This window comes from Periplaneta americana, chromosome 1 (assembly GCF_040183065.1).
Source record: "Periplaneta americana isolate PAMFEO1 chromosome 1, P.americana_PAMFEO1_priV1, whole genome shotgun sequence".
In the NCBI taxonomy this organism is placed as follows: Eukaryota; Metazoa; Arthropoda; class Insecta; order Blattodea; family Blattidae; genus Periplaneta; species Periplaneta americana.
This window is the reverse complement of record NC_091117.1, coordinates 86,660,115-86,678,144: the sequence shown is the minus strand read 5'-3', so window position 1 is coordinate 86,678,144 and position 18,030 is coordinate 86,660,115. Positions and strand designations below refer to the sequence as shown.

The window sequence follows — 18,030 nt, the reverse complement described above, 5'->3', positions numbered from 1 at the left end:
TTTACCATCTCTTTGGGCACGTTTCACAACCACAACTAACAGAACCACCAACAGCTGTGAGTCTTTCCATTCTCGTTTATAGGAACCTTCCGAATATGCATACTTTTATCCATCCAGTGAAGGACATCCAGTGAAACAAAAGTTTCACTGAGTGGCAAGTGTAAAATAAACAGTAATCGATGAGAAGGAAGGATGTTTGAAGGAAAAATGACATATCGAATCAAGTTATCACAAGGTTTCAATTTGTCAAATCAGTTTCTTTCAAGTTCCTTCCTATATCTTAAAATAATGTAAGAGTTTACCAGTTTCCTGGACGGTCTTGAAATGAGAAAATGTTTTTACCAGACAGTTTTTTTAATCACAAAATATGAAAAAAAATAAAAAAAATAATAATAATAATCACATCAACCAACTACTATTTGTACTAGTTGATTGCCACTTCCAAGTGTGGGAAAAGTGGGACGTGATTATCACTGATAACAGCAGTACTATCGCTATGGTTACGTTCACTGTACAGAATGACAGTCCGGGTGGCGGAAAAGTGTGTAAAGATTATCAGGCACACATACGTAGATATATTCGTATGTAACAGAAACATCTTTACATAACTTATGACCAGGCTTAGGATCCCAGTCAACTTAAGAATGAAGTTACAGTGCAACGGAGTATAGATGGAGTGAGGTGGCGGGTTGAGTTTTGTTTACCCGTACGTTAGTGCACAATCCGGTTCGTGATCAGAGGTACAGTATTCTTCCGTCTCTCCCTACGAAACGAACTCAGGCCATCACAGTGCATTTTCAATTCAATGAACAGGTTTTTCGAACTAGTTGCAAGCGGTATGGCATAGTTGCGCCCCGCGGTCAATTGAGAGGCCTAGGCATGGCATAATTGCGCCCCGAAGAAATCAGGTAGCAGAAGGGACATGGCATAGTTGCGCCCCGAAGAAATCAGGTAGCAGAAGGGACGTGGCATAGTTGCGCCCCGATGGGCATAGTACACACGAAAGTGATTGTCATAATATAAACAAATTACTTAAAAATATTACAGTGATAACTGCATTGAAATCAGGAAGGCCTAGCATATGATCAATTTTGCTATTTAAAATAACACTTTTTCATAGATCACACAATAATGAACTGCATTTTTTGTTTGTACATCGATATCTTAACTTGCGGTACAGGGTTTCGAATATTGAAACTTAGAACCATTGTGAATTATTAACTCTTTACCCTTTTCACTAAACTTAACATTCATTTTAAATTATTCTCACTATACTCCACACACGGTGTGAAAATCACTAATAAAATGCCAACGGCTCACTCATTTGAATATGTCGGTTAATAAAATACTGCCAACTTTATGGTGTTCATTTTAACGGTAGGCTATTGATAATCACTGCATAAACAGTAGAAAAACAGTTAATAAAGTACTGCCAACTTCATGGTGTTCATTTTTACGGTATCGATAATAAATATTAAATCGAATAAGAAATCAATAAGGTTGGTTGATTACGAGGCTCGAGTTTCCGTAATGTCTTTTAATCTACCTATTTTATCGGGGCGCAACTATGCCATGTCCCTTCTGCTACCTGATTCCTTCGGGGCGCAACTATACCATGCCCTTTTCTCTACCTGAAGGGAACGGGGCGCAACTATGCCCACAAAACAGGGACCCTTTTTTATCTGCTGCATTTTATCTGACCGTGGGGCGCAATTATGCCCTGCCCGTTGCAAGTATGTACAGTACATGGTTGTTCATTGCAACGCTAACGCCTTCAACGTCGCCGAGGGACATGAAAACTTATGAGATATGTAGCCTACTTCATTTTCCACCGTCACGAGATTGTACTATTAACAGTAGACTATAACGCATCACATTGACGTCGTTGTTTACATTCACAGTAAGCTATGTCTGTCTACTATGTTCAAGGAACTCTATAGTCAAGTTGTACGTACATTGGTTGCTAAAGTGTTCCGGATCCTAAGCCTGTTTAAGACTCACTGGCAGGATTAGCATAGAAGCAGCTGTACCATTTATTCTAATGAATGTATCTTGTTCGTGTTACCTGTTACCTGTACCTGTTCATCAGATAATTCGATTGTGCCAGAAGAGTAACTCGTTTGAATGTCATACGCTCTCAAATACTAGACGACTAGGCCAATATTTTATTCATTGTCCTTGAAAACAAACCCACTCTCAATATAAATATAGATTTCTGCATAATATTCAGTCTCATGCTCTTTATTTTTCATATAAAACTGTAAATTATTATGGTGGTGGAAGTGGTGATGGTGATGATGATACTTTATTTTGTATAATAAACAAATTCAGTCAATACCAAAATCATTATCAATGTGGAGTATCTATATTTTATAAATTTAACACAAGAAATAAAGAATGTTTCAGGAGAAATAATAAATATTTTAGGGGGACTGTAATATGGACTATTCTGACTAACAAAGTTCATATAAGCACGTGTTAAATTTTCCATGAGTTTGAAGATATAGATTCTTGAATGTTAAAACAAACCATACCAATGGTAAGAAGTAAAGACAAATGATTTATTGATAAAGTTCATTTTCTACGTACATATCAACACATTTCAACAGTATATTGGACTTTTGCTCATTGTAGACAACTAATAAGTAAATTAAACGTTCTCATGAGGGGCAGATAAAAAAAGTTTTTTTTTTTTCCACTATGTTAATAATGTCAAAAAAATGCTTATACAAATTTAGGCCACTTGAGCACAATTACGAGGGCCGTCCAGGAATAAACTTTCCCTGGGACTGCTTACAGAAAGAAAACACAATTTAATGTAAAGGTTTATTGGAACAGATACAGTAATTATTGAGCTATTTTCAATGTATTTCCCACCGGAAATGAGACATTTTTCATACCCTGGATCAACAGAGAGGTGCAGACGGCTGTCACACACTGATTCCGATACCAGGAGGCAGACTTCCCACGACATAGGGACACAAAAGTTGCTCCCATGGTACGACAAATGCCCCAATTTCGGTGGGGAATATGGTGAAAAATAGCTAAACTATTGCTGTATCTGTTCCAATGAATCTTTTCATGAAATTGTGTTTTATTTCTATAAACGGCTCCAGGGAAAATTTTGTCCAACATTCTTACGAAAAGATTAACTCCGTACGTAGATGAAATTATTGGGGATCATCAGTGCGGTTTTAGGCATAATAGATCGACTATTGATCACATTTTTGTATTCGACAGATATTGGAGAAAAAATGGGAGTATAAAAGTACAGTACATCAATTATTCATAGTTTTCAAAAAGGCATATGACTCGGTTAAGAGAGAAGTTTTATATAATATTCTTATTGAATTTAGTATTCCCAAGAAACTAGTACGATTAATTAAAGTGTGTCTCAGTGAAACTTACAGCAGAGTCTGTATAGGCCACTTTCTGTCTGATGCTTGTCCAATTCACTGTGGGCTAAAGCAAGGAGATGCATTATCACCTTTACTTTTTAACTTTGCTCTAGAATATGTCAGTAGGAAAGTTCAGGATAACAGACAGGGTTTGGAATTGAACGGGTTACATCAGCTTCTTGTCTATGCGGATGACGTGAATATGTTGGGAGAAAATCCACAAACGAATAGGGAAAACACGGGAATTTTACTTGAAGCAAGTAAAGCGATAGGTTTGGAAGCAAATCCCGAAAAGACTATGTATATGAGTATGTCTCGTGACGAGAATAATGTACGAAATGGAAATATAAAAATTGGAAATTTGTCCTTTGAAGAGGTGGAAAAATTCAAATACCTGGGAGCAACAGTAACAAATATAAATGACACTCGGGAGGAAATTAAACACAGAATAAATGTGGGAAATGCCTGTTATTAATCGGTTGAGAAGCTTTTATCATCCAGTCTGCTGTCAAAAAATCTGAAAGTTAGAATTTATAAAACAGTTATATTACCGGTTCTTTATGGTTGTGAAACTTGGACTGTCACTTTGAGAGAGGAACATAGGTTAAGGCTGTTTGAGAATAAGGTGCTTAGGAAAATATTTGGGGCTAAGGGTGATGAAGTTACAGGAGAATGGAGAAAATTACACAACACAGAACTGCACGCACTGTATTCTTCACCTGACGTAATTAGGGACATTAAATCTAGACGTTTGAGACGGGCAGGCCATGTAACACGTATGAGCGAATCCAGAAATGCATATAGAGTGTTAGTTGGAAAACCGTAAGGAAGAAGATCTTTGGGGAAGCCGAGACGTAGATGGGAGGATAATATTAAAATGGATTTGGGGGAGGTGGGATATGATGATAGAGACTGGATTAATCTTGCTCAGGATAGGGACCGATGGCGGCTTATGTGAGGACAGCAATGACCCTACGGGTTCCTTAAAAGCCATTTGTAAGTGAGTAAGTAAGTAATTTCTGGACGGCGCTCGTAATTGCGTTCGTGTGATTAGAATTTGTATAAGCATTTATTTTGACATTATTAGCATGGTGGAAAAAAGAAATAACTTTTTTTATCTAACCCCCCCCCCCCGCCATGAGAATGTTTGTTTGTAAATGTAGCTCTTCTGCTATCATCTTGTCGTTCTTTTATGAGGGCGAGGAATCAATTATGTCGTAGAAAATACAGAAGTCTCATTTGTTGTCACATATTTTGTAACCATAAACTCGTGACTCTGTTGGTTTTAGAACTGGAGTTATTGAGAATAAAGTTCGACTCGTCTTCCTTTATTTTCTCTAGTCAGATTTCTAGGCACCCACCTTTCATAGCCTATATATTTGAATATTTAGGTGCCAATTAATAATTTGCTCGATGCTATCACTTCTAACACTCATTTTATAGATCAATTGACAGATATGTATTCGTCGGTTATCCAGAATAAATTCTTCAGCGCTCTGAATTTTTCGACAGTTGACATTAATGACGAGAAGTGCATATGCACATTTTAAATTATAATTGGCAATGTTTTAGGGCCATATTCATAGACATTCTTAGCGCGGGCTTCCGGTGGATGATAATCGAACTAACGTTTTTCGTATTCATAAACTAGTGTTAGCGATATGATATGAATCCTGTACAAGTAATCACTCGATAGCCGGGGCTAGTTTAGCATGCTCGTAGCGCGGGCTAGCGAAATGTCTATGCATGGCACCCTTAATGATTTGCACCACTCGAAGACTACTGAACGAGATAAGGAGTTTATCTGAACTGTGCTGGACATCATCCATAAATTTCAGCACCACCAATTCCTCCCTCACAGATACAATTGATAATTCACTTTGCTACATCATTCGAGACATAGAGATTTTCCTTGTTTATTTTCTATTGCTAATTTATTGTTGACAATTAGAAAAGAAGGGCAATGGAAAAATGAAATTTTGTATGATGGACTACGTTTACCTAAACTATGATGAAGTATTATTTTGATGAAATTTAAAATACATGGTGTTTCTGAATGATTTTTCATAAATTTAAGAAGCAATTATGGCTGTGCAGGAGGTCATGTTATTGCTAATCAGTAGGAATTTTAAAATGAGCGATTAAATTCAGGTATGAGAAACTTTATTACCTTTCACTTTTGCAATAAATATTTGAAGTGACGACTACCAATTACATTATATAAGTGATTAACAATAACATGACCTCATATATCTAGGGCTGCAAAGCCGCCATTTTTCTTTACCGACCATGGGTTTCCTAACACAAAATATTCTCGATACCATCCTCTAGTACCCTTTAAATTTATGAAAAGTCTTTCTGAAACACACTGCATAATGGTAATACTGCATTAACTACGCCCTTTTGACTTCAGGACTCGATCCAGCCCAGCCCCTGTTTGACACCGAGGATCCCACCATCCGACTGGATTCCGCGGACGCTGTGTTCGTCGAAGTGGTTCATACGGACGCCAAACCCGCCTTCCCTCTGCTGGGAGTCGGAATTTTTCGGGCCTTGGGTAATAATGTCATATCCAATGGATGTTTTTGGAGTTCAGTAAAGAGATAGCTCAGTTAGGCTATAGGAAATCGCAGTGCAAACGAAAAAAGTAGCAGTAATAGAAAATCATGTATATGAGCTTACCTTATTTATTTAAATTTTGTAGGAAGAATGTGTTAATCTTTTACTTTTCTAAATAAGCCTGTCTTCCGAATCAAGCTATGACATTTATTTCTAAAGTTATTTACTATGAAAGCTAAGATAATGCACTCTCTTAATGTTGTACGTTACAGAAATCTTGGTAACAGATATAGCCCAAAAGCCCGCAAGTGCTAACCATTGTACTGTTTATTTGTTATCATGACACAAATTAATTACGATTCAGGTGACGTTGATTTCTACATGAACGGCGGATGGGCACAACCTGGTTGTGAGATTACAGCTCCCTCAACTGAAACTGGTGGCTTCAAATCTGTTAAAGGTTAGTACTTCATGTACGTATTTTAACGTTTTCTCATCCCTTAAACAATCTGCTCATAATACAGAGGGTGCCAAAAAGAAGCAACGCAAAGAAAATACTATGTTAACATAACAAAGCTGAATTCACACAAAGAGAAAATGATGAACACTAATCATCTTAGACTTTTACAATTACTGTCCGCATTTTACGAGAAGACCCGAGCAAGGAATGCGAGCTTTTCCCCCACTCTTATAACCTACCCCCAACACAGAACCGGTCGGCCATTGACTGAGTCTTGTTTGTCCCAGTCGGCCAATGACATCACCCCATCCACCTGCTCCTTCAAGAACGCCGAGTTAGTGGGTTACTCTCTCCTCTTACCCCACAAGGACCGTGCTCCCCTCGTAGGTATCCTCTCGTGAAATTTGGACAGTACAACAGTTGCTCAAAATGCCCACCGTGGGCGTTGGCACACTTCTAAGTACGTTGAACTACTGTTTGAATAATGTTTGCGAAAGTGTCCTCAGCGATTGCAACACATGCCGTTTCAATTTCTTCCCGAAGTGCTGCCAGTGCAGGTGGTTTTCTACGGTATACAACATGCTTAAGAGTCCCCCATAGATAAAAGTGCAACTGAGTTAGATCCGGAGAACGCGGTGAAACTCAATCGGACCTCTTCGTCCTATCCAGTGCCCTGGAAGATTGTCATCAAGGTACGCACGTACATCTCGGTGGTAATGTGGTGGTGCACCATCCTGTTGGAAGTACAGTTCCTCATTTCCATAGAGTGTACGAATGGCGGGTAAAACGGATGTGTGTAACATGTTCAGGTACACTTGGCCAATTAGGTCTACTGTTTCATCAAAAAAGAATGGTCCAATTAGACCCCTAGATAACAACCTACACCAAACATTAATTCCAGGTAAATTAACAGCCTTTTCCACAAAAACATGTGGATTGTTTGCATACCAGTAGACACAGTTATGCCGGTTAACAGTTCCGTTCAACTTAAATTGTGCCTCATCGGACCAAACAACTTTCCCTACGAAGATCTCATCCTCTTGCACCGTGTTCCGAAACCACTCAAAGGACTGCATTCTCCGATCAGGATCATCTTCATTTAATGCATAGAAAAGTCTTTGGATGAAAACTTTTAACTTTACTGCTTTAATAATACGACGTACGCTGGTTCTGCTAATCCCAGTCTCACGTGCACATTGCTTTGTAGATTTCTGCGGTAAGTGCTCAAAACGTTCCAAAACCATAGCCGAGGACGCGGGGCTTGTTGATGTGCGAGGTCTCCCAGATCTGCCCTTGTAAACATCGCATACGGTACCATGAGTCTCAAATTTGTCACGAATGCGTGCAATTGTTAATCGCGTTGGTGGTTCTGTTCTGTACTCACGTCTCCATTGCCGTTGAACTTCAACAACATTCTCGGTTCTCCAATACCACTTCAACATTGCTTTCCGCTGTTCAAACGATAATCTTGGCTCCATTTTGTTGTTGTTGATTGACCTGTCGCACAGCAACGCTAGCATTACGTATGTGAGTCCCATGTGTTTACAGGATATCATACTACACATTACTGTTGTTTTTCGGTCCAACTTTGAAATAAGATTAAATAGATATCTCCTGTAAAAGTGTGTATACATTTTTTCGGCACCTTCTGTATATGGAATTTTATAGGATGTAATACGTAGCTAAAAATACAAAATACACAATGGTGTTGTTACTTTTGTTTTCCCGCTGCCAATAGTTGTCGCGCAGTCGGAATGTGAAACTGCGATACTGGACTGCGCTTTCGTTCAGTGTGCATTTTTGTAATTCATATTGCCAGTTGGATGAAATACACTATCTGTATACACTTCAGCGCTCGTGTTAATGTATTAACGTGTTTTCCGTTTAGAGCAATACACATGGCATTTGAATATGTAATTATTCTATATGCAAGTGTAAAGAGGAAATATATGGATGTCCATCCACATTCATTCATAATGTTCTGCCCAAGGGCAGGTCTTTCACTGAAAACCCAGCTTTCTCCAATCTTTCCTATTTTCTGCTGTCCTCTTTTTATCCTCATATGATAAATACAGGCTGAAAAGTAATTAAACCAACAAACTCCGGGAGGTTATCGGTAAACGTAGGACAGTATTTTCTAAGGCAATACTTATAGCCTGGTGAAACAACTGAATAATCGGATAGAGATGTGAAAAACTATTTACGCAGGTATAACGAAGTCTTAAATACATATGGGCAGCAATATATTCAAATGTTACATGTTATATTTTCTCTATTAGTCAGGTTTAGGCAGTCAGATTTCTCGTAAATGTGTTGTGATTTACTGACAACATGAAAACTGTTAGACGGGGAACAGTAAAAAAAAAAAAAAAAAAAAAAAAAAAAACACGCTCATGATATGTTGGAAAAATGATTATAGGAAACGATGCACATATTTCATGCAGAAAGAAGTAGCGAATATACAGAGTCTTTAAATAGACGTTCATCCGTAAGTGTACGGTCACGCGTGACGACTGGAAGCTCGTTGTTTGCCGGCAGAGTAGGATATTCATAGTCCCTGTCAAGCGCATAGATTGATATTGCAAGTTACAATAACCACCTACCTTTGTCAAAGATAGAACGCTTCAGATCGCCCAACTTCCAAACAAGCCTGGAATGTGACCTCTGTCGTTTGTTGAATAGGTAGCAATAATCCTTTTTCCTACCTCTGCCGGAAATGTTTACGTCGCCTGTTATACGTTAACGCAGTATAGCGTCTGAAAAAGAAAACTACAACTCTACAACCACAGGATGTTAGAAAGTTTACTATCATAGACTCTGTTATTTTATACATTGACGATGTCATTAAGAAATGATGAGAGTAGAGAAACATTTTATCTTCCAAATACGTGATATATACTGTATCTGCATTTAGTGTTATTCGCACGTGTCCGATTCATATTGACGAATTTGGAACATAATCTTCAACGTTCACCTTTTTAATTTCATAATTCATTTCAAGGAATGCTATAAAAATGAATGAATTTGCTTGTAAATAATAATTAATATGAATAAAAATCCATTTAATGCATTAAAACAATCATAGTACACATACATAGGCCTACTCCTATTCCTTTAATATTTTTTCATTTCATAAATACTATGGTCTCAGGGTAAGATGTATGAATTTCGATGATGCCTAATGGAGAAGCCGAGTCATTTATTGATGTCGTGCAACGTACACGAATGAGTCCCTCGCTAGACTGATTCATTTAAGTAGATAGTGCCTGTTAAACGAGAGGTACTGAACGACGTTCCTTGCTATGTCAGCCAAATGGCACGCTTCTGGTGTTAGAGAAGTGGTCCGTGTTATCTGCTGGCCGTTAGGAAAATGTGTACCGTTTTCGTGGCATTTCCATGGATAGTTCACTCGCTTATCTCTACCTTTGGGTGGTTGTACGCTTAATGGACTCCTCTTTACAGAATGTGTGCTGTGTTGGAAAGAGTGAGTAAACAAAGAATGATGCTGAAACTGAACAGGATGGGTTATTGGTTGAGAAGAAACTGCCTACTGAAGGATGCACTGGAAGGAATAGTGAACGGGAGAAGAGTTCGTGGCCGAAAAATATATCAGATTATAGGTATACATTAAAATATACAGAATGAAAAGTAATTAAACCGACAAACTCCAGGAGGTTGTATGGGACATCAAAACAAACGGTTTTCTCTAATGTCATATTTTCCTCAGAGGCTTTATTAAACCGGCAGAATGCGTACGCGTTCTTCGGTTCATGACGACTCTACAAATTCACATTTTGTTGTACGTCTTGACACAGTGCAGTGTTTTGTTAAACTGGTCTGGTGGCTGGGATATTTGCTGTAGCAGGGGAAATAAACGATCATCCTGAAGTCTTTCACCGCGTTAGACAATCCATGTCCTGCCGATGTAATATGTGTGTACAGGTCAATGGAGGTATTTTTGAACATTTTTTACAGTGATTTTAGTGTGTAAATGTTTTTGAACATCATTTGCAGTGATTTTGATGTGTTTTATAAGAGATTCAAGCAATAAAGTATGGAAATGGTTTGTGTTACATTAAGATCTGGTATTCTCGCGAAATAGTGTCTCACAGCACAATATGACTTTAAAGAAAAGTGTTTGTATTGGTGTCCCATACAACTTCCCGGAGTTTGTCGGTTTAATTACTTTTCACTCTGTATTGATCATATGATGAGACAAAGAAGAATGCAGAAAATAGGAAAGATTGGAGAAAGCTGGATTTGCAATGAAAGACCTCCCCTTGGGCAGGACACTATGAATGAATTAATGTATGTGGATGGACATCCATATTTTCCCCCTTTACACTCGCGCATATAAGTGTATCTCCAGAAGGGAAACTTGTGTTTTGTTATATTGTGTATATGAGGAGCAGTCTACGAAAATTTGTCAAAGCGAAATTTTTCAGATTTCTGTCAAGCACAAAAATTATTAGACTTGCACATACCATTATTCAGAGGTTGAAACTTGCCGAAGTCTTGTTAGTGTGGTTTTCAATATAGACAGAAAGTGAGTAAAATGTAACTTGTTCCCACGACTAGTCGGCGAGGTACAGTTCGTTTACTTTTTGTTTCAATTTACAGAAATGTTTGACTCAGTGCCATGCGATCACCTTCGTGCGTACATGTACTACACAGAGGCAATTAGTAACCAGAACTGCACGTTCTGGGGCCGACAGAGGACTGTGGTTGATTCTGCTCTCAGGTAAATCAGCTAATTGCATTTCGTGTTTAGCATTGTTGTAAAGGGTGCGTCAGAAAGAACGGATGGATTTCACAGGGCAAGAAAATTGTAAGGATTCATCAAATAAAAAATTTATTGTTATCAACAGATTCACCAATACATGCAGTTTATTTACGGTATACAACATCATCCATATGATGTCCTTGGCTTTCGATACAGGCATCGAGGCGTTTTCTGAAGTTCGCCGTAACTTTCAGAGTCATAGTTGGTGGGATTGCCGCAATTTCTTCACGAATCGCCGTCTTCAGTTCGTCCAGTGTATGTGGTTACTTACGCCTTCAAGTGGTCCCAAAGAAAGAACTCGCAGGGCGCGAGATCTTATCGTAACCTCGACAATCTCAGTGCAATAGCATGTTTGCGGGCTGATGGTTGAGGTGGCAGGACAACCTACTGTCTGTCTCCACATTTCCAGGAGTACACGCGCTCCGTGTTCGTCCAGGTGATTTCTTCTTTAATGTTGAACCTGTGGTACGAAATGAAGCCGCCCGAGTTGGAATCCTAGCGTGACGTCCGATGTCGAAATGAGTCCTGAGTGACGATCACAGACTCTTCATTTTTCAAAAATGTCTCTGCGATGAAAGCACGTTGTACACCAGACCAACACCACGTTCTCAACTGAAACTGCATTCTCTCGCTGATCCAACAGTCGTGGTCCCCCTCACTCTATCCCTCCCCTCGCTGCGTATTGATAGTTTGAAATCCATCCGTTCTTTCTGACGCACCCTGTACTAAAGACAATATTAGTTGTGTAGGAATGTTATCGAAAAGATAAACTCTTTTTACAGTGACATACAACCTAAAAGATTTTTTTAGTAGGTTATTTTATAACGCGCTAACCGTTGCTCCATAGCTGTGGACAACCTAAAAGAAAGATCTGAAATTTGTGAAGTTAAAATAGACTTGTGGGCCTTATGTTATTACCACGATGTGTTTTTTGTAGGTAATTTTACGATGCTTTATCAACATCCTAGGTTATTTAGCGTCTGAATGAGATGAAGGTGATAATGCCGGTGAAATGAGTCCGGGGTCCAGCACCGATAATTACCCAGCATTTGCTCATAAAGGGTTGAGGGAAAACCCCGGAAAAACCTCAGATAACTTGCCCCGACCGGGAATCGAACTCGGGCCACCTGGTTTCGCGGCCAGACGCGCTAACCGTTACTTCATAGGTGTGGACAACCTAAAAGAAAGAACTGAAATCTGTGCAGCTAAAATAGACTTGTGGGCCTTATGTTATTACCACTATGTATTTTTTTTACTAGGTTACTTACGATGCTTTATCAACATCTTAGGTTATTTAGCGTCTGAATGAGATGAAGGTGATAATGCCGGTGAAATGAGTCCGGGGACCAGCTATTTACAAAACAATTTTATTAATAATTATTTTTATTGAGTTCTGGACGTACAAAAAGTTAGGGAAATGTACGCAAATATTTTAACAGATGAAGAAAAAATGTATAGGTAACTTACTAATTGAAAATACTTTTGCAACTATTTCCTTACTCTAACGATTTGTCCAATAATAACGGGTTTCTCATGTACGACGCAACTCGAGGTCTCCGGCGTTGATCGGAAAGCATTTGCTCGGCAGGAAGGCAGCACTCACCGATTGCGCAGCTGGCGGCTTCCCCGTTTCTCGTAACAAGATTAGTCTTGCAGGCGCCTTAACTGTAAAAAGTGCATGTTATTCAGCCTCGTTCACTTCCGTTTGCTGTGTGATTGAGTACACGTTTCTTCATTCTTATTGTGTGTAGTTTAGTTCACTCTGTTATACACTAGGGAGCAAGACTGTTTATTGTGTTAAACTATGCAAGAACATAGTCGTATGTTGAATGTCAGCTTGCTTTTATACCGAAATTTTTCGGCGTACATGTTTCCAATAAATCCAGATAGGCAGATTACTAGAAAAATTGAGAGAGATTAGATGCGTATTAAACATAAAGAAAACCAAGCATTCTAACCGAGGAAAAATTAGACGAGATAGAAGCGGCTTTAGAAAGAGGTCCGGGAAGATTGTTGCCTCGTTTAGAATTTCAGTGATTTTGATTTCAACAATTTCGGCAGCCGCAATTCGTCATGTGTTTAATAACGTGATCAAAAGGCGCTAGGCTTCTCTAGCAGCAGAGAGACGTCATTTTGAGCACCTTCTGTAAATAAAGGTAAGCTTAATCTAGTTGCATTCCTTCTTAGTTTACGCACAAATCAGGGGAGACAAGCCGGCCTGTGACGCGTCAACTTACTATGCTAGGGAGATGTGAGCAGGCGGTTGCGTCGTACGTGATAAATCCTGTATTAGCAGTGTATCGAACGAGCATGTTTTTCGATAATTGCAATATTTAAGCAAGATTAGGCTGATAGCAATATGGGTCAATGTTTTTTGCCTTCTGAAGTCAACTAATGAATTAGCGCGTTTTCCTTGAAGTACCTGTTGAATATCACAAAAACATTTCTCTAGTTTAGGTCAGTTAGTTTTATTGATACATACAGCATTCTTGTTAAATTGTAAGTAACAACTGTGTTTTTAATTATTATTTCCAGTGATAGCTTATGTGTCTTTGGATTAATATGCCATTATTTTTTATATCTCTAAATGTTGTTAACTTAATGCGAAAAAATTAACATATAATTTTGATTTTATAAAAATGTGTAATTGCTGTTAACTCAATGGTTGAAAATATACAGTACAGAACTCTTACATTCATAGTTGAATAGAATAAAATTGACTTGTTTTTCCGTATCGTGAATTCTTTATAAACTATTTCCTGACGTATAATATTGTTCTTGATAGAAGTACTCTGGTTTTCATTGAAAATATTATTTTATTGTTCTTTCTCTCTCTTCAGTATAGTAAGTGGTGGAAGACTGACGAAGGAACTTGTAGGTGAAGATAAATGTACCATCAACTCGTGTCTTCCATTTGGTTTGAAATCCATCGATTTTCCCGCAAGAGGGTCATTCGAAGTGGAAACGTCCAGTAGTTCTCCATTCTGTAGTAAGTCGTATCATAAACATTTTTCTACAACCTTGTATACAGAGTGTTCTGAAAAAAGGTTCCAATATTTAGAGAAGAGTCCCGCGCCGTGGCGTCGTGGTCTAAGTCATCCTGCATAGGACTACGGAATGCGCGCTGGTTCGAGTCCTCATGGGGGAAGAAATTTTCTCATGAAATTTCGGTCAGTGTATGGGTCCGGTGCCCACCCAGCAAACGTAATGCACTTGGGGAGCTACGATAGGTAGCGAAATACGGTTACGCAAACTAGCTATAACGGCTGAGGGGCTCATCGTGCTAACCACACGATACTTCCATTCTGGTTGGATGATCGTCCATCTGTGCTTCGGCATGTGGACGTGAGGCCAGCAGCCGGCTGGTCGGTCTTGGTTCTTCGTGAGCTGTACCGCCACGGATTATTATTATTATTATTATTATTATTATTATTATTATTATTATTATTATTATTATTATTATTATTATTATTATTATTATTATTATTTAGAGAAGCGGTAGTATGCATCAAAACAAGAAATAAAAGTCCTATAAACATGGGTCCTAAAGTTAATTTCTTCTGAGTAATGAGCAAATGTTTACCATCATTGTAAGAGCAGCATATCTTCCACTATGAGCTCTTTGGCAAGAAACAAATGAGGAGACATAATGCAGCCATCTGTCACTGTGTATTACACAGCATACCTTTGTTTGTATTTGTATCAAGAGGGCGCTTAAACAGACGACAGTACGTTAGAGTTCGTAATCGTACACTGCAGTAATAATTATTACCGTGCCTATCGGGTAAGTTAGTTTCGTATCTGTTGAATCGAACCATTTTTGTTGTAACAGTATTTATTATTATTATTATTATTATTGAAGTTCCAAATTTATTGAACCCTATTTTACCTGAAGGTATATTATGGCTATAATTAAATCATACAAATTATACCATGTACAAATACTTACATGAAATATATACATACGACATAAAACACATATTACATTAAATATGTATGACATAATAAAAATCAGAGTTACAGTATATAGAAATATATAGATATGAGATAAAACATACATGATACACAGTATAGAAATAGATACACAATATATGGAACAGACATATTACATAAAATACTTTCCCAGGACATAACCCACAGAGACTTGTTACATAAAAAAGTAAGCATTTCATAGAAACATACATATTACTTTTAAGAACGTATATGACAAAAAAACACACACACACACACACACACACACACACACATATATATATATATATATATATATATATATATATATGGTACAAATACATGGATATGACATGAATTAGACTTGTTATATACAAATGCATATTCAACAAATAAAACAAAGACGTATTATATAAAATTCACACACAAGACATAAAAACAGATAATTGTTACCGGTACTTAAAAAATTATACAAAACGGCCCACTTAACACTTTCACCTCCGATAGCGTTTGAAATATTTCAGATATAGACCTACACAAACCGACAATTGCAAGTTAAATTATATCGAAGGAGACATCTGATACACGTAATGTATTTTTGTACATGAAATAATTTTCAAGATATTAGGGTCAACTTTCTTGTTTTGTATTGCTAATGTTGCTACTTTACTAACTGTTTGAATGTCACCGGTAAGAGTAAACATAAACAATGTCACAGAAACCAATGAAACAAAAGAAAACTGCCTCCTTTGGTATAGCTTTTCTGGAAAAATACCATCTTTTATATATTTGGTTCTAGATTGCAGCGCTGTAGAGGTGGACAGCTTTTGTTTATGAATATCAAAGAAGTTATATTAAAACTGCAAGAGATGATTTAAGATCAGTACAGATCTCCATGTAAAAACATAGGCTCCATGTACAAAACTTAGGCACCCATACGCTGTATGGCTCCATATAGGCAAAAATTCCTCTTCCCCATAGGTTCATCAAAATATTCTAGATTCGCATACAATGTCTAGTATATACAGTCACTGAGGGTACCAGGAACAATAGACTGTGCATGTACTATTTCGCATTGCCTGTGATGAGGCGATCCTAGTGATTAGCAACTATCTAGGAATGCATATTTACTACATATTGAGCTTCGTGACTGTATAGGCTTATATTAGATTGTGGTATGGCCCCGTATGTCCTCCATGACAGCACTGCTTACAACCACTAGAAGTTGAAGGTAGACTTGCATACTGACTACGTATTTTGATTTTCTTCCAGTTCATGAAGAAAAAGTGGACGATCTCATGAATGATATGCTGAAGAGTTATAAAACTGAAGGAACTGTAAGTGACGTCAGCAAAAGTCAATCTTGATAAATAAAATTATTCATTACTTTGTATAATAAAAATAAAAATATTTTTAGTGCAAAAGTTGTAGCCGATGTTAGTTACTACAATACATTATATTATGTCTTATGTGAAATCAGTCATATTGGTATGTAATTCTATCTGTTATGTCGAAATTACTGTCGTTCTTTGGGTTTATTTACGTCTTGCCAAGTCAGCAAACATGCCCAAACAAGCTCTTAAAGTCTTCTTGAAAGACTTGTTATGGCCAGACCTCACAGGAAGGAAGCACGTTCTCCTATTAGTGGACTCCTGGACTGCGATCAGGGATGATGATTACACCTCTACTCTTTCTGACGGGATCGATTTCTGAAAGATGTTGATGCCGGCAAAATGTGCTGGACTCGTACAGCTGGCAGATGTGTACTTCTTCTCTCGCTTTGAGAATATGGTGAAATTCATAACGAACACTGTACTGTGGTGGTGACATTAGCTTTTACACAGAGACCACATTCCCCTTTTACAGTCATTTGTTCATTACCAATTTCCAGCATCTCGATTTAACAATCTCATCTAAACAGCATTCTTTCGATGTGATGAATGTGATTATAAATACTCATTCTGGATACTTCCAAACATCTCTACAATATTGCTTTGAACAGGGATGTCGAACAGCGCTCTCAAGCTGTGAAACGATTAATAGTGTTTCCTACCGTAGCTGAGCTGAAACGACAGTCAGTCAGCTCGCAGTAGCAGTGTTTTGTACGCAGTGTGTTTATCAACTATGGATATGGAACGACGATTCAATAGTGATTGGACAGATAAATATTTATTTATCTTAAAGGACGGAAAGGCACATTGCTTAATATGTAGAAAAGAACTTGGATACATTAGCCATCATAATATTAAGTCATTTTAATTCTACACGTCATGCTGAATCTTATGGACCGAAAAGTTATCCGATTTCACTCGTGAAAAGGCTGTAGAAGAATTAAAATCAAGATTGAATTCAGAAAACCTTCCATCATCATCGGGTATTAGTAGAATAAGCTTGATTCATACTAGCTACAAAAATTTGTGAAATTATTGCAACGACTTCAAAGCTATTTACTGACGGAGAATTTGTGAAAGGCTGTCTCATAGCTGTTGCAAAAGGGATAAGTCCGGAATACGTTAATGATTTTAAATCTATATGTTTATCTCGTAATATTGTTGCAGAGCGCGTATCATAAATGGGAGATAACTTGGAGGAACAACTGATTGCAAGAATGAAAACTTTCACTTATTGCTCACTATAGCTCTTGATGAAAGTACCGACCGGAAAGATACGGCGCAGCTAGCTACAGTATATTAATAAGGGATGTCGATTCAGATTTCAATGTTCATGGAGATCTTGTAGGTGTCATTTCACTAAAGGATCGAATTCGAGGAGGAGCTATTTTTGAATCTGTAACAAAAACTATGAACAAATTTCAAGTCACGGTAAAAGTAATTAATTTTATACATCAAAACAGTTTACGTTTCTGAACTTGAAGTTGC

General features: G+C 37.8%; 1 protein-coding gene across 1 annotated transcript in view; it reads left to right on the top strand.

Moving 5' to 3' along the window:
• LOC138697969 (phospholipase A1-like) overlaps positions 1 to 16,575 on the top strand; it is a 37,153-nt gene extending 20,578 nt beyond the window's left edge. The window contains exons 6-10 of the mRNA XM_069823599.1: positions 5,812 to 5,955; positions 6,322 to 6,417; positions 11,038 to 11,158; positions 14,041 to 14,189; positions 16,424 to 16,575. Coding sequence (XP_069679700.1) covers positions 5,812 to 5,955; positions 6,322 to 6,417; positions 11,038 to 11,158; positions 14,041 to 14,189; positions 16,424 to 16,518 — 605 coding nt within the window. The 3' untranslated portion in view covers positions 16,519 to 16,575. The remainder of the gene's footprint in view (positions 1 to 5,811; positions 5,956 to 6,321; positions 6,418 to 11,037; positions 11,159 to 14,040; positions 14,190 to 16,423) is intronic.
• The last annotated feature ends 1,455 nt before the right edge of the window (positions 16,576 to 18,030 follow it).